The sequence below is a fragment of the Carex rostrata genome, chromosome 13 (genome assembly GCF_964058835.1).
Source record: "Carex rostrata chromosome 13, lpCarRost1.2, whole genome shotgun sequence".
Classification (NCBI taxonomy): domain Eukaryota; kingdom Viridiplantae; phylum Streptophyta; class Magnoliopsida; order Poales; family Cyperaceae; genus Carex; species Carex rostrata.
The window spans coordinates 9289150-9308958 of NC_135930.1; the positions used below are offsets into that span (position 1 = coordinate 9289150).

The following is a 19809-nucleotide window of genomic DNA, read 5'->3' on the forward strand; positions in this document are numbered from 1 at the left end:
TCCATAAGTTTTGTCAGATCCGGCCCGCTAGCCATTATTGGGCCTAAACCTGGTGGATTCGCTAATTTCTAGCTTATATATATATCTATAAACCCTGACTCTTCCTCTCAATCTTTTTCCCCGCCGCCATTGTCTCTCTCTCTCTCTCTCTCTCTCGTTCCAGTGTTTGTCACTGCGATTCATGTTTTTTCGTTTCATGTTAACTTGTTAACCTGGAGATGCTCCGACGAGCAATGCTAATTTACTCATGAGATCTCTTTTTAATGAAAAGGGATCTGATAATCAGCCACTTGCCTGGAGCATTTTTTTGTTCTTTTTTTGTGTACTTGATCTCTTCTCTTTCGAACTTGTTTGTGTTTTTGTTTTCTCGATTGGAATTGGAAGTCGAGAGGTAGCTGTGATGAGTAACGCTTTTTTCTGACACCTCTTGTATGAGAAGGGTTTTATTCTTAAAATCCTTCGCTGAGCAGATTTAGCAACTCTCTGAGCGTTTCTTATTTGAAAGTGTTTATTATTTAGGTCGGATTTAACACGGAACGCTAAGATCATATGAATTGGATAAACTCTATTTTTTGTTTTATAAATTTGACACTAACCCTACGCTCGAATGTTATCAGAATCGGATTGGATATCAACTCGGTAAATCTTTGGATCAACAGTTTGTTTACCGGTCAGACCGACAGATCAACCGGTTCAATTACTGGTTTATTTTAATGCTAACGCATATATGAGATAAGAAAATTGTTATAAATCATATCATTTATATTGCATTTGTCATAATTCAGACGTGTATACATATACTAAACTAATATTAAATCGAAATAATAAATACATATCAAAATTTAACATTTATAAATAATGAAAATTTCTATTTGATTAAAAAATGTCAAATATTTTTCTTATAGAGAAAAATATAATCATTCAATTTTATTTCTTTAAGTTTTATCATCCAGTCCACAGACAATTTTGATTAAAAAAGTTATGAAAACTAAAATCAATAATAAAATAGTAAGAATTGTTTTTTAAAAGAAATAAATATGCACCATAGATATAATTTTTATAACACAAATAATTGATTTTTTTGAACTCTATAGTATTTGAGGTTTTATGTACAAATTTTACAAGGCAAAATAAAAACTAAGTTATGTGTACTTTTTGATTTTGAGTTTTAGTAAACTACGAGTCTAGCTATTAGTTTTTTACTCTCTCTCTCATTTAACGCATAAAAAGAGCATGAAAAACTAAACCAATTTAAATTTCATTTCTCAAACAAGTTACTGGTTTTTACTAAAATCGGTGCATTAACTCGGGTTTTTTCGGTTGAATAGCATACACGTAACACGGTCTACTAAACGAACCAAACTAGTCAGTTCCGGTTTATTTCGGCCGGACCACCTGGTCCGGTCCAGTTTTAATAATAGTGCTGCGTTCCAGTTGAGGGTAACAGAGGGGACAGGACATGGTACACTTAGGGTGTGCTCCAATTGAGGTTACGCGGAGGGAGAGGAAGGAAAATACACTGTGCGGAGGTGAATGGTGCCTCAGACCGTAGCTGCCCGAAGGTTTCACCTGCTCCAGAACTGAAGAAGCGGAGAGGAAGTGGAGGTGAACGCGTAGTAATTTTTAGCGACAATCTTCACCCTCAAATCAGGGTGTAAGGATTACTGTTCGGGGTGAACGTCTTCCTTCCCCTTCCATTAATGAAGGATTTCACCCTCAATTGCGGAGCACACCCTTATGTACAAGGTGAGCAAATGTTGGTCATACGTAAATGTTTGGTATGTACCAGTTTTTGTTTTAGCACTTGAGCAAAAATATTACGGACAAGATTAATACACGGTTTTGGATTTGTTGTGCCAAGTGGAAATGTAGAGACATATCCAACTATGGACTGTGAGGAAGAGTTTGGTGGCTCCAAATGACAAGTGCTTATGAGGCATAATCTGGGCGGGCGGAGCATGGGCATTATGCTGTGAAAGAAACCGAAAAGAGTCTTCTTAGAAGAGAGGAAGAGAGAGGCGCAGCTCATACATGAAGTCGATATTTAGATCAGGCAATGGAATGCAATCATGTAAGGTGCATGCTTACCAGAAGCATCAGATCAGACAATGGAACAGAAGCAGCGATAATTTGCTTCTTCGTTTTCCTGTTTGATCGCAATTTTATTTTCACTATAGCCAAGTTGTAATAATTCCCTTATTTCATTTTTTAGAAACTGAGGTGATGTACAGAATATTTTTTTTCTAATGAAAATAGTTGTTGAGCAAAGAGTTCACTAACTTTAAAATAATAAAGAATCTCCATTTAATTCAAATCATAGTAATCCGTATTCTCCATTTAATGCATATCATAATAATCCCTATTCTGCTTGATATCTACATGGCTTTGTGCATTTTTTTTGCAATCTGAACCAGTCTAAGAAAATTAAAAAAAAAAAAAATGTTTAAAAGGGTAAATTGGTCTAACTGTGATCAGTATTGAGTTGCAAAAGTGGTTTGTACCAGCCCGAACTGGTATCAGTGTTGAGTTATCAGTTGAAACATGTGATTTTGGAGATAGCTAGTGTCACTTTTGGGTACATGAAAATGATCTCTTTGACTTTTGAACAGGGCTGGACCGCTGGTGCCGATTCTTCAATTAAAATATTATTGTGTTTGGATTGATAGCATAAAATCAAATGAAAATACATACAACAACATGCGCCGCACAAGCTGAAGAATTAAAAACATTATTTTTTGTTGATGAGGGCAAAGTAGTCATATTTAAGATAATATTAGAAGTTACAAACTTCCTTGCTTTACATCGGTGTTAACTTGTGGAGCAGGTGAATGCCTTTAAATTCTTCTCTTCTTTCCCCTGCCCTCCCGTTAGTCCCTTCCCCTCCCCCTCTAATTTATTTTGTGATAAGGAGCCATTATTACACGCTTTTCTTCATACTGTGTTTGCTTCAAATTGAAATATCGTGAATATATGAAATGAATTAAAAAAATTATTATATTTAGATCTTGGTAACAGTAATGAAGTTATTTTAAATTTGATAGAGCTTTTTAAATTAATTTTGTGAGTTGATCTCGTATCAGAGACGAAATACCAGGATTTCAGGAACGACTTGATCTATAGAAAATTCAAATGCTGATCGAGGTGAAGGTGCATAGATCGGATCTTTTATAAACATCGAATTTCGGTTTTTATAAACATAAAACTTGTGCCCATAAACTGTGAGCATTCTTCACCGGGTATAAAAGGTAGTGCAACTTTAACGGAATAACTTTAAAAAAATTTCAACAATCGGTGGAACCGTGGAACACAACTACCATATAATCCGCAGCTTAATTCGTTATTTTGAAATTTTGGTTATTTAAGATCTTGTCTTATTTATTGAAATTTCGAGCGACCCAGATTACCAGAGTATACATCGAACCTCTAAACACATGTGCCGAACTTGATAAATATTTGAAAGTACTGGGCGTGGCCTAAGGCAAACATAGGTAATCTAATTCAACAGTTCAATCAGTTAACAACATAACCCTATTTGTATTTGAAAAATGTTGAATTTCTTGCTGAAACCAACAAATAGGGTTAGGGTTTAGGGTTTTTCAAATACAAATAGGGTTATATATTCCCTAACCATTTAAAATGTGATTAGAGATTAAATTTTATCGTTCTTTTTTTTTTGACTATTTTAGATAGGTACAAAATTACTGATTTTCAACACGCGATTCTATATCTTATGAAAAATAATCATTTTTTATCTATATAAAAAATTCATAAATATTTTTCAAAAATTATAAAATTTGGTTTCCAAACACATTTAATATAGTGGTCACGTTAAGTGGTTCAGATCGATTGTTTGAATTTTAAAAATAGAAATAAAAATGTGAGACACGAGTAAGACATTAGGCATGTCAATCTAACTATACTAAGTAATGTCATTCAACATTGATTTTTATGTTTAATAACAAAAATTTGAAGAACCTGTTGGTTCTCAGATGTGGGATCAACTGCTGGGAGCTCCAAGCGAAACGATCTACAAATGATGGTTCTGCATGCAAGTATTATCTTTTTTTTTTTTTTGAAAAACTTAGTAGAAGCTACTAAGTACAAAAAAAACTTAGTAGAAGCTACTAAGTGGTGCTGCATGCAAGTATTATCAATCAAAGAAGGTAGAAGCAACTTCCGTGTTTCTTCATGAACCTTCCTCGATCGTTCCTATTCAATTCACGATCATACCAGAAATTTTTTAACCAGAATGTAACTTTCTCTATTTTGTCTTTATTATATTTTCGGGAATCGAGTAAGAAATTATGATGTGGGACAAAATTTTGGAATGAAATATCTCTATTCTATTATTAAGCACGTTGGGTGTCCGATCCGCCAACGGCTACGATTGAGAGATGAAACTTCGGATTTGATCTTAGCTCTCCAATTACATAATTTGTCTTCTTTTGATTAAATGCATCTGTTTTATGTATAGAAATCTAAATTTAGTTAAAAACATACCCACCACATATGCTGCTACACGATACGTTACAATTAAAATTAAATAAAATCTGAAATTTAGCGATATATTTATATGTTGAGTAAAGCTAGCGTGTGACATGCTCACCAAGAAAGTTTGGTGAGCATAACTCCAAAAGTATATCGGATCGATGTCAAATGTCAAATCCAAACCGTTGAAATCCATGTACTTCATGAGTAATGCATATACATGCAAAATTTTAAAAGTTTCGAGTTTATTTGCTACACGGTCAAGTGGTCAAAGAAATGAACATTTTATTATAAGTTATTTTATATATTCAATTTTTATTATTTCTTTGACCACTTGACCGTGTAGCAAATAAACTCGAAACTTTCAAAATTTTGCATGTATATGCATCACTCATGAAGTACATGGATTTCAACGGTTTGGATTTGGCATTTGACGTCGATCCGATATACTTTTGGAGTTATGCTCACCAAACTTTCTTGGTGAGCATGTCACACGCTAGCTTTACTCTTATATGTTTCCCTATTTTTTTTTTGTTTCCATATTTCTCATCTTCAATTGAGAAGACTCCACCTTCAATTTTCTTATTTATTATTTTCTTACTTCTTCGTTTCTATACGGATCACAATGAAAATCATTTTTTTTATTTCCTTATTTCTCTTTCTTTGTTTCTATACATGTTGGTGTAGGCAATTTAGAATATATTTCCGATATAGAATATATCAATGTGTGTGTGTGTTCTAAATTGAAAACAAAGAAGAATATAAATTAGAACGTGTGTGTGAATATATATTTTTCTTATAATATATGTGTGTGTGTGTGTCCTATACATACACACGATAACACTTTTTATTTATGTTTTTTAATATCATATTATATGTTAATATTGAATTGTTGTATGATATGTGATATTAGATTCGAATCGAGCTATTATTTGATATCATTGGTACTTAAAAATAAAAAAATCATCACATCATCAAATTGTTATCAGAGATCATGATTAAAGTTAATTAAAAATACAAAATCATATAAATTTTCTATTAACATGTGTTTTAATTTTTAGATAATTATTATTTTCATTGATACATTTGTTTCTTATAGTATGTCCCCGTTGCAATATACGGGTATGATACTAATAATTTTATATTTATTCAAAATAACAAACATATTTTAATAATTTTCTGAAGAAAAAACAAAAGTATAAAATTTTGATATCTCGCGTGGCCCTGTCTATGATCTCGTTGTACTTTTCTGATTTTGATATCTCGTGTCTATGATCTCAACGTTAAACCACCTTTCGTTGATATCTATTACGGAAAAAAAGTCTTGTTAATATTTTTTTCTCTCATGTCTAACCTCAATCCTTTTAACATTTAAGTCTTCACCAAATAAAAATAGTTTATGTTGATTTTGAAATTATCAATAGTTAGATCTTTTAACTTTAATCTCCACCAAACATGCTTTTAATGGTTAATGCTTTGTTTATAGACGTTCTAAAAGGAAACAACAAAAGAATGCGAAGCTCTATGGTTTTCATTAATACGAAACTCTTTATCAAACATTTAATTATTTGACCAGATCGAAATTTTACCTTCTCGACTAAACGTGCATGGCTTCAGGTAAATTACGCACCGAACAACTAGGTATGGCAATGGGTCGAGTCCACTGATATTTTACTAAGTCCATGCCCAGCCTGTCCGTTAAAAACTTATGGCCCGTCTACCCGGCCCAATCTGATGGGCTTAAAAATCTATACCCAGCCCGCCCATACCCGCTGGCCCATCCTAGGACTGGCAAAAAACCCCGTGGCTCGTGGCCCACTTGGTATTCGCACGTGACTCGATCGATAACAGCTCGTTCGTTAGTATATCGAGTTAAAATTAGCTCGCTCGCTACATACTCGAGCCATAATTAATGAGTTTGAGTTTGGCATGGCTCGGCACGAGCTATTTAATATACACAGTTTAATAGTTTAATCAGATCCATTCATTTCAGATTGAGGATATTATGGTCTATGGATGTTATAGTCAATGTTATGACAATTGCACTTTGGACTGTGTTTAAGTTGATTAATAATTTTGTATAGAATATGTGTGAATTAATTGTAAGCAATTAAGTTAATTTGTATGAATTTGTTTGATTTGGTATGGATGAATTTATTCTGTGAATATGTTTGTATGAATTTACGATTTTGATATATTTGTATATATGAATTTAGCTGTAAAGTTAATTTATAGTAGTTGATTTGCTTAATTACAATTGAATTAAGAGTATTATTCACTAATTAGTCATATAAATATTATTTTGTTTTAGCCATAATTGATAAGATGTGTTATGAAAATTTAAGATATAAGGAAAGAAAATATACAAATTTATAAATCTGCTAAGCTAGTAGCGAGCTAGCTCAGCTCGCTTGGACAATCCACGAGTCGGTCTTGAGCAATAGTTTTAGCTCGGAACCTAAAATTCAAACTCGCTCGTTCAACTTGATACACCAACAAGCCAAGTACGTGTGTGATCTAGCTCGCTCTTTAACAGCTCGTTGCCACCTCTAGCCCATCCATATTCAACCGCATCAAATGAACCGTACAAGAAACAAAACAATTCATAATGTAACTTTTCTAATTGGAAAAAAAAATAATTCATAGTTTAATAACAAACAACAATGTGATTTTGCTACTGGAGCAACAAAATAATTAATAATTTAATAGCAAATAAAGGTGGCTAGTCTGTTAATTTTTTTTAACATAAAGTCCCATGGGCTACCTGTGAGCTTCGGCATAAGCCCAGGCCCGATTCTAGGCCTGTCCTTACCTAACTCATCACAGTGTCAGGCTGACCGAATAAAAAGCGAGCCGGACGAATAAGACTGAATTGCCGGGTCAATTGGACTTTTTTGTCATCCCTACGAACAACACAAACAATCACTAATCCTGTAGCTGAAATATAATATATTCTTTTTTGAAAGAGAAATATAAATTATAGGTAATACTTTTTAGGTTTAAACAAGGAGCAGGGTCCAGAGAGACGTGCGTGTTCCGGTGAGGTCAACAGAAGAATGATATCACCATCTGTCGTATAATTTCTTAGTAACTTCACAAGATGAAATTGGAGGAATAATCTCTGACCTCTTGTAGATTTTCCTTTATTGTTGATTTTCCTCAAGGGCGGATTTCCCTTAAGCCACTCTATAATTTTAAAATTAGTAATTATGTATATTAAAATTTAGTTGAGCTTTTGAATTTTTTGAATTTTTATATAGTCTAGCTCCCCTCATAAGATAATAAAAATATATTGGTAGTTTAGTAATTTGTACTTTAGTTGGTATATGTAAGGTCATGAGTTCAATTCTCACTAAATAATTTTTTTTTTCTTTTGTCTTTTTCACATATTATATTTTATAAATTAGTTCTCTATTCAAATTTTCTAGTTCCACATCTGATTTTCCTCATCAGGGTTGATATTTTTTATATGGATGTAATATATGAAGACTGGGATGCGAGGCAAGGACAGATAACTGGGAATTATTTATCTTCAGGTCTGGATTGTTGTGTTTTTCGTTTTGTCATTTATTGTAGAAAATTTATGCGGATTCGGGAGTAAACATAAGATCAAGTTCATTTACTTTTGATATATCCAAGGATTTTATTTATTTATTGTATTTTTCATATATGATAATTGTACTTTGTATTGCCTACTTCCAAAAGGTAGTTCTAATAATAATAGATGAAGACGACAATAATAAAAATCATGATGATAATGATGATGATACACATGCTTATTTAAGCTCCAAAAGTAATTTGACAAGTTCAAAAATTAATGATTCAAATATAATTTGACTTATTAATTCAACAATAGTTTATTTACTTGTAATATATATAATAACAAAATTTAAAAGTTTCAAGAAAGAAAAAGTTGCAATCAATTTTTTTGATTTTTTTATAAATTCGTTTGATTGATTCATTCATTCGCAAAAGCGTTTAAAATAAATAAACTTGTAACTATAATCTACGGATGCTAACACCTTGTTTGGATGGAGAGTAGAGGGAGAGAATGGAAAAGAACAAAAACTTTCTGTTGAATTGTGTTTGGTTGATAAAATTATGTCGGAGGTGAAAGGTTTAACCTTGTATCATGATAATTAATAGAATCGGTTTTCCTCTCAAATTGGAGTGTAACGGATAGAAATAAATTTTATTACAAATATTTTTTAAAAAGATGACACAAATGCACAACTCTATATCTTACATATATAATTTTCATACAAGATTTTTTTTTCAAACCTACAACAGTCACCGAATTTCCCATTAACCTCCTAAATTTTAACCAACCAAACAAGAAATAAGACGGAAAGGAAAGTTAAATTTATTTTCTCTCATTAATCATCCAAACATAAAGATGTTAAATATGTTAATGTTACTTTCTATTCCATTCCATTCCCTTCTATTCTTTACCTCCCATTCCTTCCTCTACTCACCATCCAAACAAGGTGTAAAACTTAATAATCTGCATCCTCTGCATTACTCACCGTTTGAGTTAATCTCCGGGCCGTTCAATAAAATATCTGGACCAATCCGATCCACACCTGTAGCAGTAGCACACGGCGAATTTAAATCGGACGGTCTTAATCTTAATTCAGAGTATACAAATTTAAAATTTAACGAGGAATACGCTCCGCGTGACATTTCATATCAAGTTATCAAGGTCATGTTTGGTTGTGGAGTAAAGTTAAACCAGATTAAATTTCTTACTCCAAGCTAAACCGGAGTAAGTTAATCATGTTTGGTGGAGTAAGCTAAACCACCTCTCTAGGTGGTGTAAGTTACTCCGGTTTAGCTCAAATCTTACTCCATCTTAAACCGTCTATGTTACTCCTCGTTTGGCTCCTTAAGCGTGGAGTAAGGGATTTACTCCACCTCTTACTCTACAACCAAACATGACCCAAATCTTTACTATCCGCGCATTTGGACATCATCTGACGAAGCGACCTGACCTCATCACAGTTCACAAGACTTGTGTATATACTTGGAAAAAAAAACCTTATTTACCCCTCAAAAACCTTGAAATTACGTATTTTCTCCTCTAAAGTTCATAATATCATATTTACCCTTTTAAAGTTCAAAAACTCACAATTTTACCCAACTTATTAATTTTTCTAATAAAACTCATTTTAAATTTATACATTACCCATTTTACCCTTCCTCCATCATTTCTTCTTTTCTTTTCTCTTCGTCCTAAAGAAATTCTCACCTGCCAACAAATGAAAATTCTTGTTATGAGCTAATTTATAACATACACTTCATATCATCTAGGAAGGGAGATTAGCTAATTTCTTACCTGCCAACAAATTGAAATTCCTTGTCATTAAAATCTTTGAATGGAATAACAATTATTTATTTAACTCCTATTCTGCTCTTGGTTTATTTGGTGTTGTTTGAGCTGATAAGCCCGACAAAAATTTCACTCAGGTTTTTCAACAAACATGTTGTATGCACTAACTAGAAGTAACAAAGATAGTTTAAATAATCCAGGACAATTGGAACTGAACACATGTTGTATATTTGAGAAGCCCTTAATTTTTAAAAAAAAATTGAAAAGAACCACCTAGTGAGAAAATTTCAAGTCACATGGAAACTCACCAATTCATCTTCACCTGCTTTGGAGTTTCAAGTCTTGAATCATAGTGGTGTATCGGCATCGTGTAAGAAGGCGAGCCCCTTGGCTAATCCAATCATTAATTTCAGTCTAGTTCTCCATGTTAATGTTGTTGATACCCCTAAGGGATACAAAAAAAATCTCAAAAATAAATCAGGGATGGCCCAAGGAATGCACCCGTGGTAACTCTTGGGGATGGACAAGGAATGCATATGTGGTAGCACAAAAAAAATATAAAAAACAACAGAGGACAACACAATCTTGCGAGGAGGCCATATGCTCTTCTGATCTTCCTTTATTTTCTCTTCTTCTGAAAATACGTGTACGTACATGTTGTATATATATCAAGTATACTTTTGTTTATATATGTTGACAATTCATTCAAAATTATATTTAGAGGATCTCTGGGATGAAGAGAAATGAGAAGAAGAAATGACGGAGGAAGGATAAAATGGATAATTTATAAATTTAAAATAAGTTCTATTAGAAAAATCAATAAGTTGGGTAAATTTGTGAGTTCTTGAACTTTAGAAGGGTAAATATGATATTATGAATTTTAGAGGGACAAAGGCGTAATTTCAAGGTTTTTGAAGGGGATACGTGAAATTCCCCAAAAACTTATCTTTATTTTTTTATTGACTTGGAAGTCAACCAATGATTAAGATCTCTCCGACAACCATACTCCCACTCCCATCTCGCTCACAAACTGAAAGCCGATCAAACCCCCAACTTCAACTCTCTTTCAACCTCTCCCTTGCCCACAATGGATCCGTCGATGGCACTGACCATGGCAGGGTGGTTCATACAAGTGATCTTCGACAAGCTGGCCGACACTGCTCTCCAGACCTGGGCATCACGCGAGCACCTCCACGATGAGATCGAGCTGCTCCTTGCTAAAATCAACAGGATCAGTGTGCTGCTGGAGGCCGCCAGGGGCCACCGTGAGATTGGAAATAAGGCTCTGGCTCAGCGCCTTAACGAACTGAAGCGTCTCGCTCTGGCGGCGGATGATTTGGTGGACGAGTTGGATTTTTATAGGCTTCAGGCACAGGTCGAGGGTCCTGGGAAGCAACAAGTGAGAGCTATATCACATTGTAGTTTAAATTTGAGATTATTTCATTTCGTTTTTTTTTTTTATTTTTTTTATTTTTGGAGCAGGGTATGGAGTCGAGAACAATGATGTTAGATGGTTAGGTACCTGTACTTTTACATAGGCCTGGTACGTAGGCCCATGTCTAGTGGGCTCGGGACACTGGGTACCATTTCTTAGTCTGTGTGCTGTTTTGCTCCTTAGACATATTTATCCCTTTACTAATCAGAAATTTTGTTCTGCGCAAAAGAGGGGGCAATCTGATGGGCATCAGGCCTGTCCCTTTACCATTCGGCCATTCGTTCCACGTCAAGATTCATGCGCACTTGATCCGCATGGATCTCAAAGCTGTGCGCATGAATCTTGAAATAAATCTAAAGGTTCCAATCAGGCAAGTTGGTCTGATGGTCATCAGACAGTCCCCGATTCCTGTCAAAAAAACAAATATACTCTTAGTGTTTGTGTTGCCACATTTTTTTTTTTTTTTTTGATGAAAAGGCATGATTGCCCAATTTATTATTAACAAGGCCACATTACAAGTGTTCTAAAAAATTTCAACTCAGAATTAAATTAAAACCCTTCCTCTAAAGAAACCTTAGACTCAAAGATCTCAGTACTCACATATTTGTTCATTGACGTAGCATGGTAACTTTCCTGCTCCACTGTACTAGTACTGGTACAGGAGCTAGAAGTTGCCAGCTCAAGTCTCACACCCATCTCGGTTGACTTCATCAACCTTTATGCCTAAAAAAAAATCCCAACCTATGCATAAAATCATCTACTTACATCAATTTATCACACTGATATCTCAAGCAACAAAGAACCCATAGAAAAGTAACAAGTAATAAAGCATAGCAATTCAAAATAGTACAACCTCAACACAGGCATGAATCAGCTTGTGCAACAAGCAAAATTGGGACAAAGAAATCTGCTTTACTGGCCAAGCAGTCCTCCAATATTATGGCCTGGTACCACTATACCAGAGAGCAATGGCACAGTGGCAGGTGGTACACTTTGTAATGGTATCATATCCATATCAACAGGCATCCAATCTTGCACTTGTTGTATTGTCTCCTCTTTGTTTAATCCTGTCCAATAAGACAATAAAGATCTAATTAGCATGATTATGTCTGACAGTAATAAGTTCCCCACTGTTAAAGCACACATCATTTCTCAATTTCCATACACCCCAACAAACAGCATTAAAAACCAGCAAAAATGGAGCCTAATTCTCATGATTAAGAGCTAAGCAAAGGTCATGGTATCTGTCATCTCATGCCAGTAGTATTGCACCTCCTGTTAGGGGTGTTCATTGGGTCCGGTTTAATCGGTTTTGAACCAAACCGAATTACTTTGGACCAAACGGTTCGGTTTTTTTGGTTTAATGGTTCGGTTCGGTTCAGTTTGGAAATTTTCAAAACCAAAATAACCAAACTGACCGAACTTTTATATATTATGAATTTGGTCTAGACCGCCCCGGTTTATTTCTTAATCAATTGCTTTAAATACTTCGATTTATGTATTAATATCCCAATTTATTTCTTAATAACCAGGTTTATTTCTTAATATACTTTTGGTTTATTATAAATCAATTGCTTTAAACAAAAAAAAAATTAATATATTTTGGTTTGAACCAAACAAACCGAAATAAAACTTTGCTTCGGTTCGGTTCGGTATGGCTTGGTTCGGTTCTATTTTTATAACCGAATTATAACTTTGGTTTGCCTAATTCGGTTTGGTATCAACCGAACCGATGAACACCCCTACTTCCTGTCCCATACCCAAAATGAACCAAATATTTCTCAGAGATGGACAAGAGAAACAAATGAGCACATGATTCCAGAGACCCCATATCACATAACAGGCAACTAACATCCCCTTGCCATCCTTTATTTGTCAAAATTTGTTTGGTAAGGATTCTAATTTTACTTGGTAAATAAATAAAAACCTTATTCTTAAGGGGCATTTTCAAATTCCACCATATCATTGCATTTATTGGAAAGACCCTATAACTAAGAAAATTATATGTGAATTTTGTACAAAATTCCCCTTTTGTCCCCCATTTCAATCTGACAATGTCAGATTTTTCCTGTAGCTACAGTGAAAGACAATAGACATTAATTTCTTCCATGCTTTTACCCGTGTCTGCAAATTACCCAATCAAAATAATTCGAGTTCTTTCTTTTCTCAAAATACATTGAGAAGAAATGGAGATACCTAGAAAAGACCTCTCCCATTTGCAGTAGACCAAGCCTGACCAGACTGGCCCTTCAATTGCCTCTAGTATTGACGATCAATCTCTCTCTCTATATATATATATATATATTGGTTTTATTCTGTAATCATCAATACGCATCATGAGGAACTACAAAATAATGAACATGAAGGAATTCTATACACCAACAAAATTATAATGAATTTCAGGGAAGTACTTTGTTAAAATAATACATGCTTTATTGGAATAATCATGCTTTACACTCAAGGGTTCCTGCATTAGAAATTAATTTCACTTACAAAATTTTATTTGACTCCATTTCAACTCCTGTGTTTCGACAAATAATACATCTTACTTGGATCTTATTCTGATAGATTTCCTGTTAGCTGTGTAGTGAGCTCCCAAGATATCACTAACTTTTTTCAACAATATATGCAGGTAAATGCACCAACTTTAACCTCTACTGGCCAAATTGTGATCAGTCCTATGGCCAATCTTGCTTCCAGATTCCGACTTGGAAGCCCTGCTGACATCAACTATCCTAAGATCCAACAAATTGGGCTTGACCGAAGTAGAATCTCATCTCAAATTAAAGAAATCAGTAACAAGTTGGATATAATTGGTGATAGTGTGATGCAGGGACTAAACCTAGAAAGCCTCCATTCTATCGGTGAGAAAATTCACAAGGTACCAACAGAAAAAATCCAGACCACCAAATATACCACAGTAAAAATGATTGGGAGGGACAAAGACATAAAACATATACTAAAGCTTTTGAACAGTAGCTTTAGTGATGAGGTTATCTCTGTTTTACCAATAATTGGCAATGGGGGAATTGGGAAAACTACTCTTGCAAGACATTTAAACAATCATCCCAGAATAAAAGAGCTCTTTGATCTACAAATGTGGGTTTCTGTCTCTTCTAGTTTTGATGAGGTGAGCATTACACGTGACATGTTGGAGCATGTTAGCAGAGACGGACATGCTGGGATTCATTCTTTAAATAGGCTTCAGGAGATCCTTGAAGAAAAATTAAAGAAAGTAACTCGGTTTTTGCTTGTATTAGATGATATATGGGAGTTGAAGGATGCAAAATGCTGGGAGACTCTACTCGATCCAATGAAGTCTGTGGAAAAGAAGGGTAATATTATCTTGGTAACGACTAGACGAAATTCGGTTGTACAAAACATTGGTGCGAAAGAGCATATCCAACTAAATGGTTTAGATGATGGTGAGTTTTGGTCCTTATTTGAAGCATGTGCTTTTGGGCCGGGGAAAATTGAGAATTCTGAAAACTTAGAAATTATTGGGAAAGAAATTGCAAAACAACTAAAAGGTAACCCATTAGCTGCTAAAAGTGTTGGCGGGCTTCTAAAAAGAAACCATGATGTCGCGCATTGGAACAGGATAAAAAATTCCAATGCTTGGAAATATTTGAAAAAAAATGGTGATATCATACCCACGCTAAAATTGAGTTATAACCACCTACCCTTCCCACTCCAGCGATGCTTTGCATTTTGCTCGCTATTCCCAAAGAATTATAGTTTTGATTGGAAAGAATTGGTGTATTTATGGGTTGCTCAAGGTTTCATCCCTATGCAGCAGGGCAAAAGGGTGGAGGAGATAGGGAATGAATATTTGAATATGTTGTTGGATTGGGCATTTTTTGAAAAAGACCATTTTCCGGGGAAATACATGATGCATGATTTAATGCATGACTTGGCACAAATGGTTTCTCTGGACGAATGCTTATGTATAAATGGGTCCCACATAAGAGATATCCCGGGTACTGTTTGTCATTTATCTATTATCACTAAATTTGCATACGGTAAGGACCAACAAAGCCAGGAATTGCAACACAACGAGAGTTTTGAAAACCAACTCGCTGAGGTGTGCGGTTCATTAGAGATAAAAAAATTGAGAACACTTCTGTTAATTGGCCAGTACGATCCGCACTTTGCAAAAACATTTGCAACTGAATTTAGAGAAGCAAAACAGTTACGTGTCTTGTGCTTAACAGGCATGCATTACAATATAAACAACCTAATATGTAACTTTGAGAACCTTATTCACCTCCGCTATCTTGCAATAAGCACCTCCAAAGCTGGTAGACCATTGCCTAAATTTCTATGCAATCTGTACCACCTACAATTTTTGGATATTAGTCAGTGGAAGCACCTCTCAGATTTGCCAGAAGGTTTAGATAATCTCATATCCTTGCATCGTTTAATGGCAGAGAGAGAATTGCATTCTATGATACCAAATATTGGGAAGCTATCATCTCTGCAGAAACTAGCCGAGTTTCGTGTGAGAAAAGTGAGCGGCTTTGAGATAATGCAGCTAAAGAATTTAGGAGAACTTGGTGGCTCTCTGCGAATCTTAGGTCTTGAAAATGTTGAAACCAAGGAAGAAGCTAGAGGTGCGATGCTTGCACACAAGAAGCACCTAAGAGTGCTGTGCTTCATATGGGAGGAAGAGAGCGCAAATTCTGGCTTCGTCGCTAAAAGAGAGGTGCTAGAAGGTCTTAAACCGAATGGTAATCTGAGAAAGCTTCTTATTAGTGGTTATGGGGGTGATATTCTACCTACTTGGTTTGATGCTAACATGCCGCTATCCTCTCTTGAGAGTCTCAGTATAGAGAACTGCAAGGCTTTGGGTATTCTTCCACCTCTTGGACAATTACCTTGTCTTAAAAAACTACGTCTGGTTAATTTAGGTGCCATGAAAGAAATTAAAGACCAATTTTACGGCACTTCTGAGGTAAACGGCTTCCCAGCATTGGAGCACATGGAGGTGGTGAACATGCCGGTTCTCAAAACATGGGTTGCTACAGATGGTGAGAAATTCTTTCTTTCCTTGACCCGGCTTGTTATAACCAATTGTGAAAAATTAGAGGAGTTACCCTTTAAAGGAAAGCACTGGTTTTGTTTGTTGAGCGAAGTCACCATCAAAAACTGCCATATGTTGTGTGATCTAGTGCCTCTACCATTTACTGACAAGCTAAAATCTGTAAGTGTGAATAGAGCTGGAGCTTTGGGATCTATAGACCTAAGATATGGGAATTTGAAAATTAACCATGTAAGTGGTGGAACTGCTTTGAGAATTTTTCAAGTAGTGTACCATAATTTGAATAAAATAAGAGTGCTAAACTTGAAAAATTGTCCAAACATCTCACTACTCATATGGGATGGCTTCCAACAAACCACTTCATTCAAAAAATTGCAGCTGCTGGATTACCCAAAGTTTGTTTCGGTCAAGAAACTCTTGATTGAGTTGTGCTGCATTACCGGCAAGCAACTATCTCTAATGCTACTCGAACTACCTTCTCTTTCAAAATTATATCTAAAAAAGTGTGTACCCATAGACCCAGATGATGATGATCAATGCTTGGTTGAAATACCTGCATCATTAGCATTGCTCAGGCATTTAATAATAGTTGATTGCCCTAGTCTGAAAATTAGTAAAAAGGAAGGGTTCACAGAGTTTTCTTCCCTCAGAGATGTGCGAATAATAGATTGCCCCGATTTCTTCTCTTCTCTGGCATCATCAAATGATCAAATGGAAACGAACCGGTCCAGTCTCCTTCCATCATCAGTTAAAACCTTGCGTGTTAGTGGCTTGACTGATGGTCTAATGGCCAGGTTATTGTTGAACTCGAGTTCTTTGGTTGAACTACAGGTAGTAAGGAGCCCCAAGCTATCAGTTATAAATCTCCAATCTTGCAACTCGACCAAGAAGTTGGTAATTAAGAATTGTGAAAATTTGTGTTTGATACCGGGCATAGGATCCATTACTGGGCTTAACTGCTTGTCAGTACACAACTGTCCAGCTTTTCTCTCAAATTCGCTAGGGGAACTCTTATCTTTCAATGCTCTCAGCACATCTAATTCATATTCCATTACTCATACGCTTGGAAGGCACATTGCTTCGCTCCCACACCTCACAGTTGATTTCTCAAGCCTCCCAATTGATTTAAATGACCTCATCTCATTCCGCGTACGCTCGGGCTCGCTGGGGTACCTCGCCTCATCTTCTGAATCTTCATTCCCTTACGTGATTGAGCAGGATCGGCGTTTAGTACAAGTTGGTGAAGAGGTTGTGGAGTTCGTCCCAGGCAACGAGTGGCTGGTCGAGCTTGTTGAACCAGCCGACGACCATCATCGGATTCTCGAAAGGAAAGAAACGAGTTAGATGGACAAGAGAACTCAGTATCTGAAGTCCAGAGCCGACTTTGTTTGATGAGGCCCTGCTCCAAAATATAAAGCCTCAGATTCGAGCTGAGATCCGTGTGGGTCGGAGCGGAGGTCCATTTCGCACTCCGCCAGTCAGCAGGATGGGAGGCTGAAGGTGCAGTTTCTCTCTCTCACTTTTCCTCAGCCTCTCTATCTTATTTTAAATTTTATGAAGTTAAGCTAACAATTCTGTTCAATTTCTCCCCCTTTCACAAATTTGACGCATTGTCTTTAGAAATTACACGAATTACATGCAATTTTAATCTTTATTTGTTGAATTTTGAATTTAGAGTTTCACCAATCCATTGGTTTGTCTAGTAGTTGCTTTGAATTTTGAATTTTATGATATCGTACTTCATTGTTGATTTCTTAATCATGTTAATATATTTTATAGGGACGTAATACAAGAGCTGATGTGAGGCAAGGATTTCTTTATTAATTTGTTATTGTTAATATATTTTTCTTCCTTGCTAGTTGTTGTAGAAACTCTATACAGATTTTAGTAGTAAACTTAAGTTGAAGTTTCTTTTAGTTTTGATATATCCAAGCATTTCATTTTTTTTTTATTGTTATTTTTCAAATTTTTATGTGATGATCATCGTTGATAAATTGTGTGGTCGTCATTATTCTTACTATACTACATTGAACCAATTTCATTTTCTAAGTATTGCGGGCTAAATCAAGGGTGGATTATATATAATTTAGAGTAAAATGCTATGAATACAATAAAATTGATTTTAATATGATCATGAAAATTTTATTGATCTCTATTTAAGTTTGAGTTCTATAATTTAGAAAAAGTCTGACTCTACCTCTAAACTAAATATTGCTGCATTTTAGAATGCTACATAAAATGCAAAAATAATTTGAGAAGAAATTGTAAAGTTTTGGATGGGCAAGTTTCTCACATTTGAATCCAGAGCTATTTTGCTGACACATTCTTTCATCAATGTTTTCGCACAAATTCTCAGTCAACAAAGGACTTCCTCTATCCGGATTTTGAACTCATAACTTCTCACATAGAGACCATGTACCTTAGCTACTAGACCAAAAACTGGTTTTTATTCCGTCTTCATTTTCAACAGTAGTGGATTGAATCGTCTAATTTAATGTAACTAACAAACGAGTATGATAACTGTACTTTGTATCGTCTTAGGATCTTCAAAAGGTAGTTATGAACTTATAATAATACACAATATAACAACAGCAATAATGATGATGATGATGATCTAAAGAGGAAACAATAATAAAAGCATGGTATAGATTTGTTAGACGGATTAAAAAAATATATTTTAGTGTATTACAGGTAGGGGTGTAAACGGATATGGATAATTCGCTCCGTATTCGGAGATTATCCGAATTTGGATTAAACGAATACGGATAATTGCGGATACGATACGGATAATTTTTGTATATGGTGAAAAATTGACGGATATGGATAATTTTATGAAGGTGAATATCCGGATTCGTATTTGTATTCGCAATTATTCGAATCCAAAATTACTCTCAACCAGTTTTGACTTTACTGCTCCGGATATAAGTTGTTATATATTATCTCATATTCATTTCAGTCTTGGTTGTAGTATAAATGATAATACGATATGGTTTTTAATTTAATCTTTTTTTCACAGATGATAGTGCTACAATAACGCAATTTCCTTTTCTTTTTACCTCAATTTCTTCACTCTCTATTTTTTTCTATTCAAGACTTTAGCCCGTGAATGTAGTATGTTTTTAATCTCTGTTAAATTGATTTTAGCCACTATTTTAAGACAACAACAAGTCATTCTTTTGTATCTTAAAGTGCATAACTCAATTATTCGTTTTGTATCTATATCCGAATCCGTATCTATAGATTATTCGCTCTGTATCCGTTTAAAACAGATATGATTTTAAATTTTGATATCCGTTTACTATCCATATCCATATCCGCTCATTGAAAGACGGATACGGATATGGTATTAGCATTATCTGCTCTAAATCCGCTCTGTTTACACCCTTTAGTTAGGAAAGATAGAAAGATTCCCAAGATATAAATTCGAAACTCACGAATAATTTGAACAAAGTACCGTAGCCTCACTTATAATATAAATATATCAAAATTTAGAAGTTTTAAGAAAGATATTTTTCC

At 34.9% G+C, this 19809-nt stretch overlaps 1 protein-coding gene and 1 non-coding gene across 2 annotated transcripts; both read left to right on the forward strand.

The window, feature by feature from the left end:
• The first annotated feature begins 393 nt into the window (after positions 1 to 393).
• Positions 394 to 490, forward strand: LOC144564880 (small nucleolar RNA snoR1). The gene has a single exon (XR_013514774.1). It is a non-coding gene; the product is annotated as a small nucleolar RNA snoR1 (small nucleolar RNA).
• Positions 491 to 10829: 10339 nt separating this feature from the next.
• LOC144564615 (putative disease resistance RPP13-like protein 1) lies at positions 10830 to 18285 on the forward strand. Its single transcript, XM_078314221.1, has 3 exons — positions 10830 to 11216; positions 13885 to 17793; positions 18073 to 18285. Exons 1-2 carry the CDS (start codon positions 10905 to 10907, stop codon positions 17635 to 17637), a joined length of 4065 nt encoding a protein of 1354 aa, XP_078170347.1. The 5' UTR covers positions 10830 to 10904; the 3' UTR covers positions 17638 to 17793; positions 18073 to 18285.
• Positions 18286 to 19809: the final 1524 nt, after the last annotated feature.

Bases quoted from the DNA above. Each gene is read 5' to 3' on its own strand.
- LOC144564615 (XM_078314221.1), top strand. From the start codon at position 10,905: ATGGATCCGTCGATGGCACTGACCATGGCAGGGTGGTTCATACAAGTG. The intron at 11,217-13,884 runs GTGAGAGCTATA...CAATATATGCAG, and splicing joins AGGGTCCTGGGAAGCAACAA to GTAAATGCACCAACTTTAAC.